The sequence below is a fragment of the Anthonomus grandis genome, chromosome 8 (genome assembly GCF_022605725.1).
Source record: "Anthonomus grandis grandis chromosome 8, icAntGran1.3, whole genome shotgun sequence".
In the NCBI taxonomy this organism is placed as follows: Eukaryota; Metazoa; Arthropoda; class Insecta; order Coleoptera; family Curculionidae; genus Anthonomus; species Anthonomus grandis.
The window spans coordinates 26,335,954-26,353,574 of NC_065553.1; the positions used below are offsets into that span (position 1 = coordinate 26,335,954).

General features: G+C 34.0%; 1 protein-coding gene across 1 annotated transcript in view; it reads left to right on the forward strand.

Annotated features, from left to right (window-relative positions):
- LOC126739393 (laminin subunit alpha) overlaps positions 1–17,621 on the forward strand; it is a 328,515-nt gene that overhangs the window by 117,858 nt on the left and 193,036 nt on the right. Inside the window, exons 23-24 of the mRNA XM_050445058.1 lie at positions 12,969–13,205; positions 13,269–13,428. Of these exons, the coding sequence (XP_050301015.1) occupies positions 12,969–13,205; positions 13,269–13,428 (397 nt within the window). The remainder of the gene's footprint in view (positions 1–12,968; positions 13,206–13,268; positions 13,429–17,621) is intronic.

Genomic DNA, 17,621 nt, shown 5'->3' on the forward strand with positions numbered 1-17,621 from the left:
GCAACCATCATGTTGGAAAATTATTTGCCCTCTTGTTTCCAAATCAACATCTTCCAGTAACCCCGGGAGATCATTTTGTAAATAAATCAAATACACATTACCAGAAAGTGTTTGATTGAAAAAGGAAGAACCAATAATTTTTCCGCCAATAATTCCGCACCACACATTTATAGTCCATCTGCCTTGGTGTTAAGTCTCGCAAATCCAACAGGGATTTTGTTCTGCCCAATAATGCAGATTATGCAGGTTTACACCACCATCACTGCTAAATGATGCCTCGTCCGTCCATAATATCTTCGAGATAAATCGGGTATCTTCTCTAACCATGTTCAACAGCCAATAACAGAAATTGAGTCTGTTATCAAAGTCTTTTTCGAGAAGCGCCTGGTGCAGAACCACGTGACATGGGTGAAGTCTAAGTAAAAAACATTAAATATAAGATTATAGGATGCTTATTAGTGTTGTAACAAATAAAAATAGGTATCTGTGCTCTTTCAGAATATTTTCTACTGTATCGAGGGACACTCCCAATTCCCTATAAATATTTCGGATGTTTATGTGAGGGTTTATTTCAATATAGGCCAAAATATTTATAACGTTTGCCTCTATGCGCCCTCGCCTTCGTCTTCGATGAATATTGCCGCAAATAATTTTAGTATTTCTTAGCCTGGTAGCTAAACCGGTAAAGACTATATGATTATAGTGTCTTCTGTCAGGATATCTTTGGGCATATATACGGGCTGCAATGTGTGCATTTTGCATTAACTCAAAATACACTGCTAGCATATCAAAAGCTATGTCGTTTGGAATTTCGTTTGGCATTTTTAAAAACTTAAATGATTTCAAAATCTGTCTTCGACGTTACATTTGACATCGATCATAAACGGTTTATCATGGTCCTGAAAATATTTATCAAATTCATTTGTTTCCAAAACTTACTATTGACTATGTGACGCAATAATGCCGGCGCGGCGACAGATTTCATTGTTCAAAAACATTTTAATTTATAATTTTGGAATAAAATAAGATATCAAGTTACGGTTTGCACCAGTTTCTATGTTTTTTCATGCTCTTTTAGCCTAAATGACAAAAATTACATCGTTGTATTTAATATTTGCCAGAAAATCTCTGAAAAAGTACAAATTAAAATAAACCGCCCTCTAGCGCTCAACAAAATAACTAAAACGGCTAAGTAATTATATCACATAAAAGCCTAATAATTATCCTTTAAAGTAAAAGTAAGCTCGGTAAAATTAGTTAGGCCAATCCAAAGTTATCCGGTACATTACATATATCAGATTAACTGTTTTATACGGCACTTTAAGTTAAATCAGTACAGTTAGTTCCGTTTATCCTAAAACTAAAATATTAGACAACTTAAGTACCATGGGTGGCGGAACGATAACTCGTAGCAATAGTGGTAGTCAACGTTTAGATGTTGATGGCTTAGGAAAGCTTATTCAAAGAGTTTGCAGTAATTTTTCCAACCAATTGGAGTTCAAAATTAACGCTAAATTGGATTCTATGAATTCCAGACTTAAAAAGATGTAGAAGTCAAAAAACGTCAGCGAGTCTGTCATAACTAATAAAAAGGCAATTCACAGTAATACTCATGTTGACATATTGGGGAAAAGTTTAAAGACAAAAAATCATTATGAATCTCTGGCTTTTCTGATGAAGAGGATCTTTTTGTAGGAGTTTCCCGGTTTATTCAAACTAACCTTAGAATTAATTATTCCCAAAACGAATTTAGATTATCTTTCAGCCAATTATAGTCAATTCTGTAAGTAGTTTTAAGCGTAATGCTGTTTTTCAAGCTAACAAACTCTTAAAAAATAAACCAGTTACGATTATTGAGGATCTTACCAAACGCCGATATCAACAATTATGTGATGCTAAAAAGAAGTATGGGAATAATAATGTATGGATCAACTTCGGTAAAATTTATTACTGGGATCTTAAATCCCATAAGAAAAATAGTTTAAATTAACGTATTGCTAGTTGTGTAAAGTGTCTATTATATTATTTTCTTCTGTAAGCATTGGTATGTAGTTCGGTTTTTATTCTGGTTGAAATTCTTAATGTATTTTTTAAGAGTATTATCACAGTCTAACACAGTCAAGTCACTCGACCCTTTTCGACTAACCATCCGCACCTGCCGACGCCACCCCTCTCGCCTATCGGACTTTATCGATCCCCCGCATGCGGGGGATTTATACCGGTTCGTCGACGAAATGTGGTTATAGGGTTGACTCGGTTTAGTTTATTTTCGACGTTTACGAAAATTATACTCGTACATAGTTCCTCTAAATAAATATGTATTGTTTATAATTTAATATTTTTTACTGTGTAATAGAATAGTAAGTGCAGTATGTGCATTGTAATGCAATTACGATTATTAACAAATAAGAAATCTCTGCATATACCTACATATAAATCAAGTGTTTTTTTTTTATATTTTCTTTTTGCAGTTTTCCACTAATTATATGTGTTTTGATCAGCCAACTGTGATTCAACAAATTAATATTCCATTTAATAATAAATGGTAGTAAACATTCAGGTAGAAATAAACGTCATTCTAATAAACGTTCAAGTAGAATAAACGTCCAGGTTTCTACATACCTACATAGTAGGTAAAGTGGATTTTGGGAAAATCCCCAAACAAGTAAAGGATTAAATAAAGGGTGTCTAAATTAAGTGTCTGAACCAAATGATTCCTCTTAAGTAACCAGGTCAATCAAAAAAATAAAGATAATCGGTACAACCCTACGTTTTTATTATTGAGAATAATAATGCTGGACTGAATAAAATAAGAAATAAAATAATTTCAATTCAGAGTTTAATTTAGACAAACCCCCATAAGGCATTTATACAGCAAAATAAAATAAGAAGTTGACCAAAATGCAACCAATATTTTATTTTTATTTGAAAACGAAAGTACGCACGGCGTTTTGGTCAGAAAACCCATTGAAAGACAAAGAGATAAAATTTACCTGGTATTTAATTGGTCAATTTCTTGAAATATACCTGGCATGTGATTGGTAATTCCTTATTTCTTATTTTATTTTATTTTGCTGTTTAAATGCATAAATGTCAAATAAGGCCTTATTTTATTCTATTTGTCTGTATAAATTCAGCTTAACTAGTCGGCAATTAAGGTATACATTTAGGTCTACACCCTTTATATTAGGTACACCTTTATTAATATTAAAGGGTTTTTAGGGGATTCTAGTTTTCTTAACAACATTTCTAAGGTTTTGATTCAAATTTAAGCATTTTATTAGTATTATAAAAAGAAATAACAGCAAAGAAAAAATGGCGACTGGATGCATACATAAATATATTACCTATTACCTAGTTGTTGTTTATTTAATGTGTCACAATGAATAAGCGTCAAAACTCATCAAAATATTTTAAAATAAAAAACTTTGATTTTACCCAATAATTTTATTAAACTTAATACTTTCCTCATTGCCCCCCGTAAACGCATTTCTAATGTGAACTTTGTGGGCGGACTTGTAATCTGTCATGCGAGGGGTGCCGGCGTAGTTTACAAGTGATTTACGACTGCTTATAAAAAAAGGCGGCATTTTGAGGCGATCAAAGAAGTGATTCTACTTGTTGAAATCTATATACTTTGGTATTATGTGGAATTCTGGTTTAACTATTATTAAGAGTCCCAATTATAATGATATGAATATTTAAATAAATTTATGTATTATGGTTGAAACTAAGATAACTAATTGAATGTGTCAAATGTAATAATATAATGTTAAACTATTCTAATAAGTTAGGTTTCTGAACAATATTTTTACTTTTTTTTACTAATGTTACTTCATTAATTTTAGTGTATATTTCTTGAGCATGAGAAGTACTATACTATATACGTACTATATATGTACCTTATGGAACATAGCAATAATATTTTTTTTTCATTTTAATGTGCGTTCATTGTAAATGCGTACATAACTTTGATGCATTTGCGGATGTGGTTGATTTGGAGCGTTATGATATTGTTGGATTGGAAACTTGTTGGAAACTTGGTTACATTATGGCACTGTAGACGACTCTATTTCTATTCCTAATTACAAGTTAGTTTGGAATGATAGACAAGGTAGAGGTGGAGGTGTGTGCATTTTTTGTAAATAATAATTTGCAATTTCAATTAATTAAGCCTCTAACTCAGTTTAGTCTATTAGAGCAATGTTGGATTGGTCTACAGTTTAAGGGGAAAAGGTTATGTTTTGGTACACTTTATCGACTTCTGAGTGCTAATTTATTATCTTGCATTGAAGACTTAGAATAGAACTTATGAATAGATTTTGTTCTTCAGTTCAATTTTATCATTCATGTGTTCGGTAGCGATTTTAATGTGAATTTCTTAAATCATAGTCCAGGAGCTACTAACTTTCTGCAACTAATCATCTATCTAATTATTTAACAGTGTAATTGAAATAAAAAGACATTTATTATTATTATTATAATTATTAAAAATCATACCAGATTTTAAACCTTGGGTTTAAAACACCTTTTTTTATACCTTTTAACAAAATAAGCTTTTGTTTAGTCAATAACACAGTCCTCATTTAAAGTTAATCGTCGTTCGCCAAGACATTTACTTAAATTCAGAAACAGGAAAAAAGTAACTAGAGACCAAATATAGTGTAGGGTGGACGTTTGTAATAATAGGATTTTAGCTCTGTAGTTTTGGTCATTGAAACTGCCAGGTGTACAACACACCCGCATTGATGAACAATATTTTTTTTTGTTCACATGTGGACGTTTTCATCACATAAACCTTAAATTTCGGTGTCCTCTTTCCTTTTTCAAAATAATAAGACTGTGGTCATCTCTTTGGGCTAGCACGAGAATAAACAAAAGAGGTGACTCACTATTAGATCACTATGCAGCCTCGGGTCCTAAATATAGTTAATGTGGGAGACGAGCCGACATTCGTCAACGTACTTCGCAGAGAAGTAATTGATCTAACCTTAGCAAAAGACTTGTGACAAAATGGAACGTATCTGACGAACCCGATTTGTCAGATCACAGGTACATAAGATCTGAACTAGAATCTGTGGACACAACTCCTAGGATTTACAGGAATACCAGGAAAACAAATTGGAGTCTCTATAAGGAGACACTAGGACACGCAACCTGGAAAACTCTCCAACGGAGGCTAAACACAACTTTGAGCTCGAAGTGTTGACAGAATTAGTTACAGAGGCTATTAGAGATGCATTCAAGAAATCATGTGCCCTAAGCAAACTATATCAGGCTGGAGCAACTCCTGGTAGAACCCAGAACTAAGTGAGCTTAGGCGGACAGTAAGAAAACTCTTCATAGAGCAAAGAGGACAGGGGGGTGGAATCATTATAGACAAAGCTTAACCAGATACAATGGTGCCATAAAAAAGAAAGGGCGGAGGAAACTATGCAACGACCTAATTGAGATATTAGCATATGCAAGACTCCATAAATCAATATAGCCAAGGGTCCGCAACAGACTCTTGGTTCTTGCATAGATTCCAATGGAGAATATATGACAACCGAGGAGGAAATACTTGGCTTAATATTGAACACACACTTCCCGGGATCGGAAATTCTCCAATTAACACAGGCCTAATACCCAATTCCCGTTATTCCAAACAGAATCAAATGAGAGAACTGGGAATTGAAAAAAAAAGGTTGGAATCTACGATAAAGTTAAGTGGGCGGTAGACATCTCCCGGAATAGATGGTATCATACCTATCATGCTACAGCAGGGCAAAGAACTGCTGTTACCTGCGATATGCTAAATAATGCTCACTAGTCTAGCCACAGCATACATACCAGAGAATTGGAGGAAAGCGAAGGTAGTATTCATACAAACAGCGGGACGTGACTCATACACGAAACTCAAATCCTTCGGAACAATCTGCGTTACATTACTTCTCCTGAAAACAGAGGAAAAGCTTATAGAAAGGCTACCTCCCATGATCGACGCCAATATGGTATATACCAAATATAATTATAATATATATATACCAAAGGTATAATTTATATAACAAACAAGTAAATCATGTAAATCAGTGATCCACAAGATAATTGGCCAGAGGATCGAGCAATTTTTGAATAATAAAGAAATCGTGCTAGGAGCCTTCTTAGACATTGAGGGAACAAATGGCAACACGTCGTATAACAGAACCAATATGCGGTATCAGCGATAAAGACTGGAAAAGGGATATCAGGCACTGGTTGGAACTACTGGGAACAACTGCCAAAGCTGGATCTCTTCAACCAACTTTTGAAATGCCCGCCCTTCAGGAAGTGTGAGAGCATACTTGACCACTCCAGGCATCTACTGCCAAAGGTAGTAGGGTTGCTCACAGGCCATACACCCTGCAGAAAACACCTACATAGACTTGGGAAAGTAGGTACACCGCTATGTAAAGGTTGTGAGGAAGAGGAAGAAACCACTCTTCACATTTTATGATTCTGTGAAGCATTCAACCAGACCAGAGCGGCAGTCAAAAATTTCACCGGAGATGATCAGAATTATGCCACTGGGCAAAATGCTGAACTTCTTAGAAGCAGCAGTACTGAACATGTGGAAGTAAATCTATTTGCCACAATAGCACTGCAATAGAGCATATCTCAGTGCGGGAAACCAATTAAGTACCGCCCAGCACGGAAGCTTTAGTGGGTAACCGGGCATGGAGACTACCGCGGGTTCAAGAACTACTGGTGTTTATAAAGAAATTCTTCGCCAACAAGAAAAAATCTCCAAAGAAACTCCGCAGGATTGTCAGGGAAGAGTGCCAAAGTAGCCTCAGAGTCGACCACACGATGGCGCTTATTCTTTTCTGCCAGCAAACGCGGCAGCTTGCCGAATTTTTGTAAAGTAAAATCTATATCTTTGTAATAAATTTAATCACACACACATGTGTTTAATATCTTTAGGTTCTGTTAAATAAAGTCACCACCATAAGCTGAAGATTCTTGGCTTCACCATACAATAAATTCATAAAATGTACTGAAGTACCAAAAAACGTAGATGGCGCTTGGCAGCTATACACATTTACGTTGCTCTGGTCTCAATTTTTGATTGTTTTTACGTGTAAAGCTTACGCAAAAATATTATTGTGGTTAAATATTTGTAGCTCTACTTGTGATACAACTGTGAGCATAAAAATCCTTAAGTTTAGTGTATTAAGTATTTTGTGCATAATTTTCATTCGAAACATGGTGCTGAGCCGGTCGGATCTCGAAGCTATTCGAAAGATTTTTGCCGAGGAAGCAAGCAGCGGTCAATTCTATCAATGGTTAGTTAATGGTGTTTTTATATGGTTAGATTTTCAGCCAACTTTTCCTCTATTTTATAATATATATTTTATAATAGAGGAAAAGTTGGCTGAAAATCTAACCATTATGGAAAACGAACTTTCTTCAGCCAAGGGGGAGATATCAGATCTGCGCAAAAAAAAAGAAAGACTTGCTGCGCATGATGGCCTACAATATCCCAGCGATGAAAACGATTCTAAATTGCAGTATTTGGTATCAAATTTGCTGCCATCCAAAATGCAAGTTAGTGACCTTTGACATTCAGACATCGATAGATGTTTCCGCGGTAAACAAAACATGTTCGAGCTCACCGTTAAACCGCCGGTCATAATGGTAGAATTTACAAACCTAAATCAAAAATCGTTAGTGTTAAAGAATCGGAGGTACTTAAAAGGTACGGGGTTTATGGTTAAAGAAGACTTGACTAAAATGAGACAAACGGTGTTTAAAACTGCATTGGTTCGGTTTTCTAAACAAAATGTGTGGATTTCACATGGCAATGTTTACATAAAAAATCGGGGTTTTGTGCATCGTGTACAGAATGGGGACGATTTGAATTCTATTTAAAGGTAATTTAATATCCTTACTAATTTTAAGTTCTTGGCATTTGGGATTATTGCTAGCTTTCAAAAGAATCTATACTTATATCATTTTTATTTTTGCGTCATATAGTGGTATAAGGGACACAGAACCACATAAGTGAAAAAAAAACTGTTTTTTCATCTTATTATTATTGTTTTTATTATTGAAACATTTTTTTCTTTTTGGTTTGTATAATTTAGTTTTATTATATTTTCAGTGATATCTAAGTATATATTGCTTAAAGGAAAGTCATATATCTAATCTTTTTTTATTTGTTTATTTTTTGTTTGAGTTTTGGAGAATAGTCAAAGTCAAAGTCAAAAATAGCTTTATTATTACATAACATCATCTGTCGTTAACAAAGCATTATATAAAACCTTAAAGATAGTTGACAACATAATCTTTTATAAAAATATAAAAATTTTAACAATTCTTACATACATAAAATATAGAACACACCCAAAGAAAAGGTAGTAAAAAGTCACATTACGCTGCGCAAAACTCTTCACTGTCAAAAAATTGTATTTAAAAACTCGTCTAGAGAATAAAATGCTTTAGCAAGCAAAAGTTTCTTTATATTTTTCCTAAAACGTTTTTCACAATTTATTAGCCTTATATAAAGGGGTAGGTGGTTAAAAAGCCTTCTGCCCCCGTACACAAAAGAGGACTTAATCTGCTCACTTTTTGGGATAGGCAGAGGTAAAGAGAAGGTTGTTCGGAGATTGTAACCCGAGGAGGGGAGGCCAAGCTGATGGCGATATTTTTTGGATAAGACAAACAGTCTTTAAAATAAAGAGGCATGGCAATGTCAGGACAGAGTGTTTTAAAAATAATGGCCTACAGGGGCTACGAAAGGGAGCTGCACACATGTAGCGTAGGGCTCTTTTTTTTAAATAAATAGAGAGCTGAACAAATACTGAGAGCACACACCCCAAAACACAATACCATATCTCAAATGAGACTCAATAAGAGCATGGTAGGCAATTTTAGCCACATCAAATCCCAGAGAATGTGTTATTACTCTAATAGCATAACAGTTGGATGATAACTTCCCTATTAAAGAGGAGATATGATTTTCAAATTTTAATTGCTTATCATTCGTCAGGCCCAAAAATTTGCATGTTTCAGAAGGACTTATTGTTTCATTTTGCAAAGTGACAGTTTCAAGGTTACATTTAAAAGTTAAAATATTAGTTTAAGAAATATTAAAAGTTAATCTATTAGATTCACATCATGACTTTACAAGAATTAAATATTAATCAACGATATTCTTTAACCTCTTGGTGTCAGTGTCATGCCAAAGTAATGTTGTATCATCCGCAAAGATAGTAAATTTGCCCCTAATTGGAATTTGAGAGATATCATTGACATATAGCAGGAACAATATTGGTCTAAGAACCGAACCCTGGGGTACACCCGCATCCATATCCAGACGGGATGACATATCATTGTCAAAGAATACCTTTTGTGTTCTTCCAGATAGGTAAGAACGAAACCAGTCGAGAGCAACTCCTTTGAATCCATAGGTTTCTAGCTTCTGCAGCAGTATTCTGTGACTTACACAGTCAAACGTCTTAAATAAGTCACAGAACACCGCCGCCGCACTCTCCCCAGCAGTTAACCCCATGTACAGACTCTCCAAAAAATTGAAAATAGCATCAGATGTACCCAGTTTCGTCCGGAATCCAAATTGCTGATGGTTAAGAACATTATGCCGTTTAAGAAATTCCATCATCCTAGTTTTTACCAATCTCTCTACAAGCTTGCCAAGCGTGGGAAGCTAAGTTGTTGGCCTTCTTTGATTAACTTATAATAATAAACTTTAAGTTTATAATGCCTGAAACCTTAATAGTGATGTTAAGTTTGGTCACCTTAACGTGCGTTCACTGTCTACAGGTTTTGATCACCTCTCGGATTTAATTGTTTCAGCTGGAATTGACGTTATGTGCATTTCTGAGACTTGGCTTGGTGATGATAGATCTTACAGTTGTTCAATTCCAACTTATAAGTTATTTGTGAGGAATAGGGGGGGGAGACTACGTCATTGTGTTTGTTGTTTTGACAATATTTTATCACTTGCATGTTCACAATACATAAATATGTTATTATTCTCGGTGATTCCAATGTGAATCACTTTTCAGACAATATTTTGTTGGATTGCTTTTCTGCATATGATCTTGCCCAGGTAATAAATGAGCCTACTCGTGTAGCAGCTAACACACAAACTTTAATTCATGTTATTTATTTTAACAAATCCACAAGTGTCGTACGTTCTTATACTTTGAATGCGAATTTAATTTCCGATCACCATGCAATAGTTTGTGACAGCAACGTTTGTTTGAGATTATTTGAAAGACATGCCCCATTAACTACCTGAAGGATTTCTAAACCTTATACTCCATGGATTACCGATAGCGTTGATCTCTTTATAAAAGAAAAAAATAAAGCGTTATCGAGATTTAAAAAGTCTAAGAGTTTACCCGATTTGCTATTCTACAAGCAACTACGAAATTCGGGGGTGGGGATGATTGGGCGGGAAGAAAAAGCATATTTGGAACTATGGAAAGCAATAAATAATCTTAGTCTCAGAAATTCTTCTAACCGTCCTATACCTGAAAACCTTCAAAATCCTGACAAAATAAATGATTATTTTTCATCAGTCTATAGTCCTTCAGATAACTGCCCAGAGACAGTCTAATATTTTCTTAATAATACATTTAGTCGTGATCTCCAGTTCTCATTTCGCTTAGCCACTGTAGCACAAATTTCAAAAATAGTGTTAGATCTCAAATCTACTGCCTGTGGTAGTGACTGCATCTCAGCGAATATGCTCCAACATTGTATTCATCATCTTGCTCCTCACTTGACTCATGTTATAAACTCCTGTTTGGAAAGAGGTTGTGTTCTTGATGTTTGAAAGACTTCTCTTATAATGTCTTTAGCTAAAATCAGTAGACCAAAGGACCATTGCGACCTTAGACCTATATCCATTATTCCAGTAATTTCGAAAATTTTGGAAAAGCTTATTTAGCCACAGATTTATGATTTCTTTATGACAAATAACATAATCCCGCAGGGCCAGTCTGGTTTCCAAAAGCGGCGCAGCACCACATCTGCCTTGTTAAAAGTTACTCAAGAAATCATTGAGGCTTTGGATAGAGGTGATACTATGGCGCTCGTATTGCTTGACTTTTCTAAAGCTTTCGATACGTTGGATCACAGCCTGCTTTTAGCAAAATTGACCTATTTTAGATGCGATAATAATTCACTTAACTTCTTTAGGTCGTATCTTTCTGAAAGAAAGCAACTGGTGGATTAGAAAATCAAGCTCAGTCAAACCGCTCTTATATAAGTGCTGGGGTACCACAAGGATCCGTCTTATTTCTAATGTACACAGCAGACATGTATAAGGTTGTTAAATATTGCAGTATTCAGGGCTTTGCGGATGATACGCAAATTTATTATTCTTTTAAAGCTGATGACGTATTGAGGGGTTGTAATAAAATAAATGAAGATTTGTCATATATTTCAACTTTGTCGTCGAGCAATAATTTAAAATTAAATCCTAGCAAGTGTTCTGTAATGTGTTTATCTTCAAAAAATAAGAAAAAAATTGTCTTGGATAATCTACAATTATTTGTGGGAGGAATGCAGTTAAAAATAATTGATAACATTAAAAATCTTGGTGTAATTTTCGAGGAGGACTTGAGATTCAAAATGCACGTCTCTGACGTAATTAAAAAATCCTATTTTGCGCTCAAACCATTGTACGCTAATAGAAGTATCATTAACTACAAAGTACGCAAGAAATTATGCGAGTCCTTAGTACTTCCTATTATGAACTACTGTAACATTGTTTATGTTCCTTGTTTAGATAAAGTCACCCTGTATCGTTTGCAGAAGCTTCAAAATCAGTGGTGTAGATTCATTTTTAACTTAAGAAAATATGAGTTTCAGAAAAAAATGTGTACAGTTGGATTGTTGCGTGTAGAGAATCTTTATCTTCATCAGTTGGCTGAACAAATCCTCCCCTGCTTACCTTAGTGAAAAATTCAGTTTTCGAAGAGAGATCAATCGATCAATCTAAGATGTATAAGTAAATATCGGCTCCTCGTTTTCATTCTGCCTTATTTCACAGATGTTCTTTTTTTAATGCTGTTTCGGTGTATAATGAACTTCCGAATTCACTTAAGTGCATGTCCTTTGCTGGTTTTAAAGTAAAATCAAGGTCGCATTTTCTCACGTTACAGATCTCCTTATAATTTAAAAGGAAAATGTGTAAATTTTTTTTCTTCTTTTTTAGTTTTATGTGATTGCTTATTTTCGAACTCAAGACAGATTTTATGGATTTCACGGGTTTTCTATTATCTTCTTTCGATAATGCTATCTATGTAAGTTGGTATATATTTTTGTTCATGTAATTAGAGGTTAAGTTGATTAGCCCTAGGCTAGACTTCGCCTTTATACATTTTGGTATAATAAAGACAACATTTAGTTATTTATTTTATTTATTTACTAAATTATTTATTTCCTCAGAGTCTAACATAGTTAGACCCTAAGGAATTAACATAGTTATAGAGTTCTTCAAATCTTTTTGGTCTTCCAAGAGCTTTATATACTCTATTAGTCTGGGAACGCCTGAACATGATCGGATCATTAAAGAATAGCTTATACTTGATATGCCAAGCAGTAACATTTTTTGTGCTGAGTACTGACCCTATCGGTTCGGCCAACGAAGTTTTCAGTACAGAAATACACATAATAACTTACAAGAACAAGTCTAAGTCACAAGTTAAAACGAGAACAGTAGCCTTTCTCGCACTCCTCCTCTTTTAAGTGCAATTCAACTCAAATTAAATATAGGGATTGCCGACACGTTTGCATTTCCTTTTTAAAGCGCGGGGATCCAGATATCAATGAACCATTGTCGTTCTCTTTTTAATTTAACGCCTTGACTATGATTTTCTGTTACATGTTAATGTATGTAAGTTTGCCAGACCGGTATACTTCTAAAAACCATATTGAACTCTTTTTACGTCATATTAATAAATCACCATTTTCAGGCTTTTGTAGAGATTCGGTATTTTCGATAACCGCTGCTCATAATACCGGCGCACTACCTTGCCAGTGTGACTACGCCGGTTCGGCCAGTTTCGAATGTGAAAAATTCGGCGGTCAGTGTAAATGCAAAGATAACATCATCGGACGTCAGTGTACCGCCTGTAAAACTGGATATTATGGATTTCCGAATTGTAGACCCTGCGATTGTCCCAGTACCGCTTTTTGTGAACCACAAACAGGTCAGTCTTTTTTATATTATATATGTTTAATTTATATTATGTTTTTTTTTAAATTAACATTAGGCGAGTGTGTTTGTCCGCCACACGTAACCGGGGAGAAATGTGACGAATGTGAACCTCTAACCTTCGGATATGATTCTCGTATTGGCTGCGAGGAATGCAAATGTAACCCTCTGGGTATTAATGGTACCATGCAGTGCGATTTGTTGAATGGGTTATGTCCGTAAGTACATCCATTTTATTATATAATATACAGAGTGTCCCACAATCAACATCACAGGCTATAAGTTTTATTTTTAAAAATATTTTTTTTAAGAAAATGTATTTTTAATAGTTATATATTTATTATACTTACTATTATTATTTTAATAATAATAATTTTTATGAATAAAAATAATCATGGGAAGAGTAATTGTTCGACAGACTTCAAGAATTCGGTTTTTATGCTCTTCAAGATTATTGAATGGTCGTTGATAAACAATATCCTTTAAATAACCCCGGACAAAAAAATCTATTGGGGTGATATCTGAAGAGCGGGCTGGCCACCTAATAGGACCCCTATTTCCAATCCACCTTTAAGGAAATCTACTGTGTAAATAATCTGTAATAATTTAGGAATTTTGGGATGGAGCACCATCTTGTTGCCAAGTCATTAAATTGCGCTCTAAAATAGTTCACACAGTGAATTCTGGAGAAAATTTAAATATCGCTCTGAAGTTGATGTAACTTCATAAAAGTACGATCCAATAAAATGTTTATTCAATACACTAGCCCACATGTTTATGCCAATTATAATTTGAAAACGAGTTTGCATTATCTATCGGGGATTGTTTTCAGACCAATAATGTACATTATGTCTAATAATTATCCCATTATTATGGAATCTACTTTCATCAGTCCAACAGATTTGTGATAAATCTTCGGGATGAATTAAAACCCGAAATAAACTCTAATCTTCGTTGGTAATCAGAAGAAGTAGCAGACGGAGTCCTTGTACTAGGTGGATTTTAAAAGCGATATTTGATATTCTATTGCGATAGTGCGAATAAAAACATGTGGATTTACTGCGACATAAGCCAATACAGATATAATATTTTCCTCATTTCTTGCTGCCATTTGATGATGGGAATGTTTTAAATTTGGAAATGATCATGTGCGCATTTTTTCCTCCACTCTTAAAAACGACTTATATGATGATGTAGGACGATTAGGAAAACCTTTTCGATAAACTATTTCTGCTTCACGACTTTTTTTTCAACACTTTCCGTAAATAAAAAGCATATCGACATATTCATTTGAAGTTCAAAGCCACGGCATTATGCAAGACAATAGCAAAACTAAATAGCGAAAACTATGGGACTAAAATGTGTATGACCGATACAAAAACGCAACAAAACTGAATAATAAAAATAGCAGAATACCAAAACGGATATTGTCAATTTAAAGAATACATGCATTTGGCTATAAATTTTTTTTCATAGCATTTAAGAATACCGTATACCTAAATATTTTATACTGAAGACCAAATTAAATTATTTGTTTACATATGATATCAATATGAACAATCAATCCAGTCGGCTAAGTGCTGCACTTATTAATGTGACAGAAAGTTTTAATTTTTCTCAGTTAATTACTGAATCAACCCGAATCAATGCAAACAGCTCTTCTATATTAGACCTGATTTTTTATACTCATGAAAAAGTTACAGAAGTAGGAATTAGAGAGACAAATATATCTGACCACTTTCTAATTTATTGCACTTTACATTTTGATAAATTGGATAAACTGCCCTCCAACAATTTTAGCTACCGTGATATTAAAAATATTGATACTGACAGTTTTCAATACGACTTAAGGCACATTAACTGGAATATTCTATTTAACTTACAAAATGTTAACGATAAAGTAAATTTCTACACCTCAAACACTCTTCACCTTTTTGATCGTCACGCACCAGTAAGAAATGTAAAAGGTAAGAGAAAGCCTTACGCACCTTGGATAACTGATAATATTCGTAACTTATTATTATTAATTTCGTAATAAAGCAATAAAAAGATTTCGACAAACTAAAAATCTTGTTCACTGGACATATTACAAACAACTACGAAACTACACCACTACAGCTATTAGAGCTGAAAAAAAGGCTTATTTAAACTAAGAAATAGTAATACCAAGGAAAAATCGAATTTTATAAATCAAAAAGTTTTTTCATGCCTGGAAACCTTAGAAATGTCAACCATATAAACTCTCACTTTACACAAAACGGAATCTCCTTTAACACTGATCTTGAACTTCTAAATTATTATCGATATTATAAGTTAATAAAGGATTCATTTAATTTTGCTCCGGTATCACAGATCGACATTATGAATATTTTGAGTAAACTCAGGTCTAATGAAACTGGTCGCGATAATATAAATGTGGGAATTATAATATTTTGCTGCCCATTTATTATACCGCATATTACCAATATAATTAATACTTGTCTACTAACTGCGGAATTTCTCACCCTCTGGAAACAAGCTAACATTCTGCCGTTAGCTAAAGTGAAAAATCCTAAGAATTATAGCGACCTTTTATCAATATTATTACCAGTTTTGTCTTGAAAGTTCCTGAAAAGTATCTGGAGTCGCAGATCAATTTATTCTTGACAAATAATGCTGTAATTCCTATAAAACAATCTGGTTTTCGCTCTGATTAAAGCTGGGCGAGTGCACTTTGTAATGTAACCGATGATATTTTCAGTTCCTTGGACGAAAGCATGTAGACGGTGTTGATTATGTTGGATTAGAGCAAGGCTTTCGACACGCTTAATCATGAGTTCTTGTTGTCAATTCTTGGTTTTGTAGGATTTTCTTCTAAGGCAGTGGATCTCATGAAAAGCTTTGTCACTGATAGGGAACAGAGGGTTTGTTTGGATGGCAAATATTTAGAGGATGAGAGTCTTTCATCCGGCGTACCACAGAGAAATATTTTCGGTCCCCTTCTTTATTCTATTTATACGTGTCAACTTGTTACGTGTTTAAAATATTCAAAACATCATATTTACGCTGACGACACCCAAATTATTTTTTCCTTTGATCCTTCTAATCCTGAATATGCCAACCATTGTTTAAATGAAGACTTAAAATTGCTGTATGACCAATCGTTAAGACATTGTTTGCAGCTAAATCCGAAGAAGTCTGTCACTATGTTATTCACTAAATACACTTTAAGACAAAACCTTCTTAATCGAATTCAGTTGCACACCAATACTGAACCAATTTTATTTTAAAACATGAGTAGGAATCTTGGTGTATACATGGATATTGACTTGAAATTTTCTCACCATGCAACAAAAAAGTTACAAAAAGGGTATTCCATGCTTAAATCCCTTTATTGCCAAATATATGTGTTGAATATAGAAACAAGAAAGATGCTCTGCGATTCTCTGATTCTTTTACATCTGAATTTCTGTGACACTTAGTAGAATCTTAAAAAATAAATGTCCTCCCTACCTAATAGATAGAGCTAAGCTAGAGACATCCTCTGGAGATCCCACGGCATCGTAAAGAAGTTTTTAAACGCAGCTTTTCCTATTATATCGCAACTTGTGTGAATAATCATTTATACCGGACCTCTCGCCCATCTATAAATGCTTTTCAAAATAATACAAGGAAAAGGCTTATAACTGCTTTGTTCTAAAATTGTGTTAAGCCCATAAAACTTTATATTTTTTTACCTATTGCCTATAGTCAATTAAATATTAAGTAGTAAAAGTTAGGTTTAGTTGCTACTATAATACAAACTTTACTATCTATGTCTGAACCTGTATTACTTCCTAGATTTACAAATTTATATTACACCTATACCTTAAGGTTGTGACTTGTGTTTGTTGTAGGTTAGTATTTTAGTTACCAAGCTGCAACAGCTCTTAACTTTCTATTTAGAAGCTGAAATTTACGTTTTTATTATTATTATTATTATTATTATTATTATTATTATTATTATTATTATTATTATTATATTCAAAAATGCGCTATGCCGCTGATAATTTTTATCTAAATGTCGATGTCCACAAGGTAATGACAATTAATAATGATTTTTGTTAGACTTTTACCCGCATTTGTATCTGATGTTAACTAGCCTATTCTTTGTTCAACTATCAACTGTGATTTAATTTTTTTAGAAAATATGTTTAAAGATAGTTGTTTAACGCTGGATGGAATACTATTCCACATTTTTACCCCCGCAAATTTAAAAGAGCGTTGAAATGATGCGGTTCTATGGCGTGGCACAACAAAAATATCATCGTTTCGCGTCATGTGTTCATGCTCAAAATTCAAAAATTCATCTAGTAAGTCAGCCGGTTGGCCTTCCTTTATAATCCGATAAATAAAGTTAAACATATGATGCTTTCGTCTGTTTGTCATATTT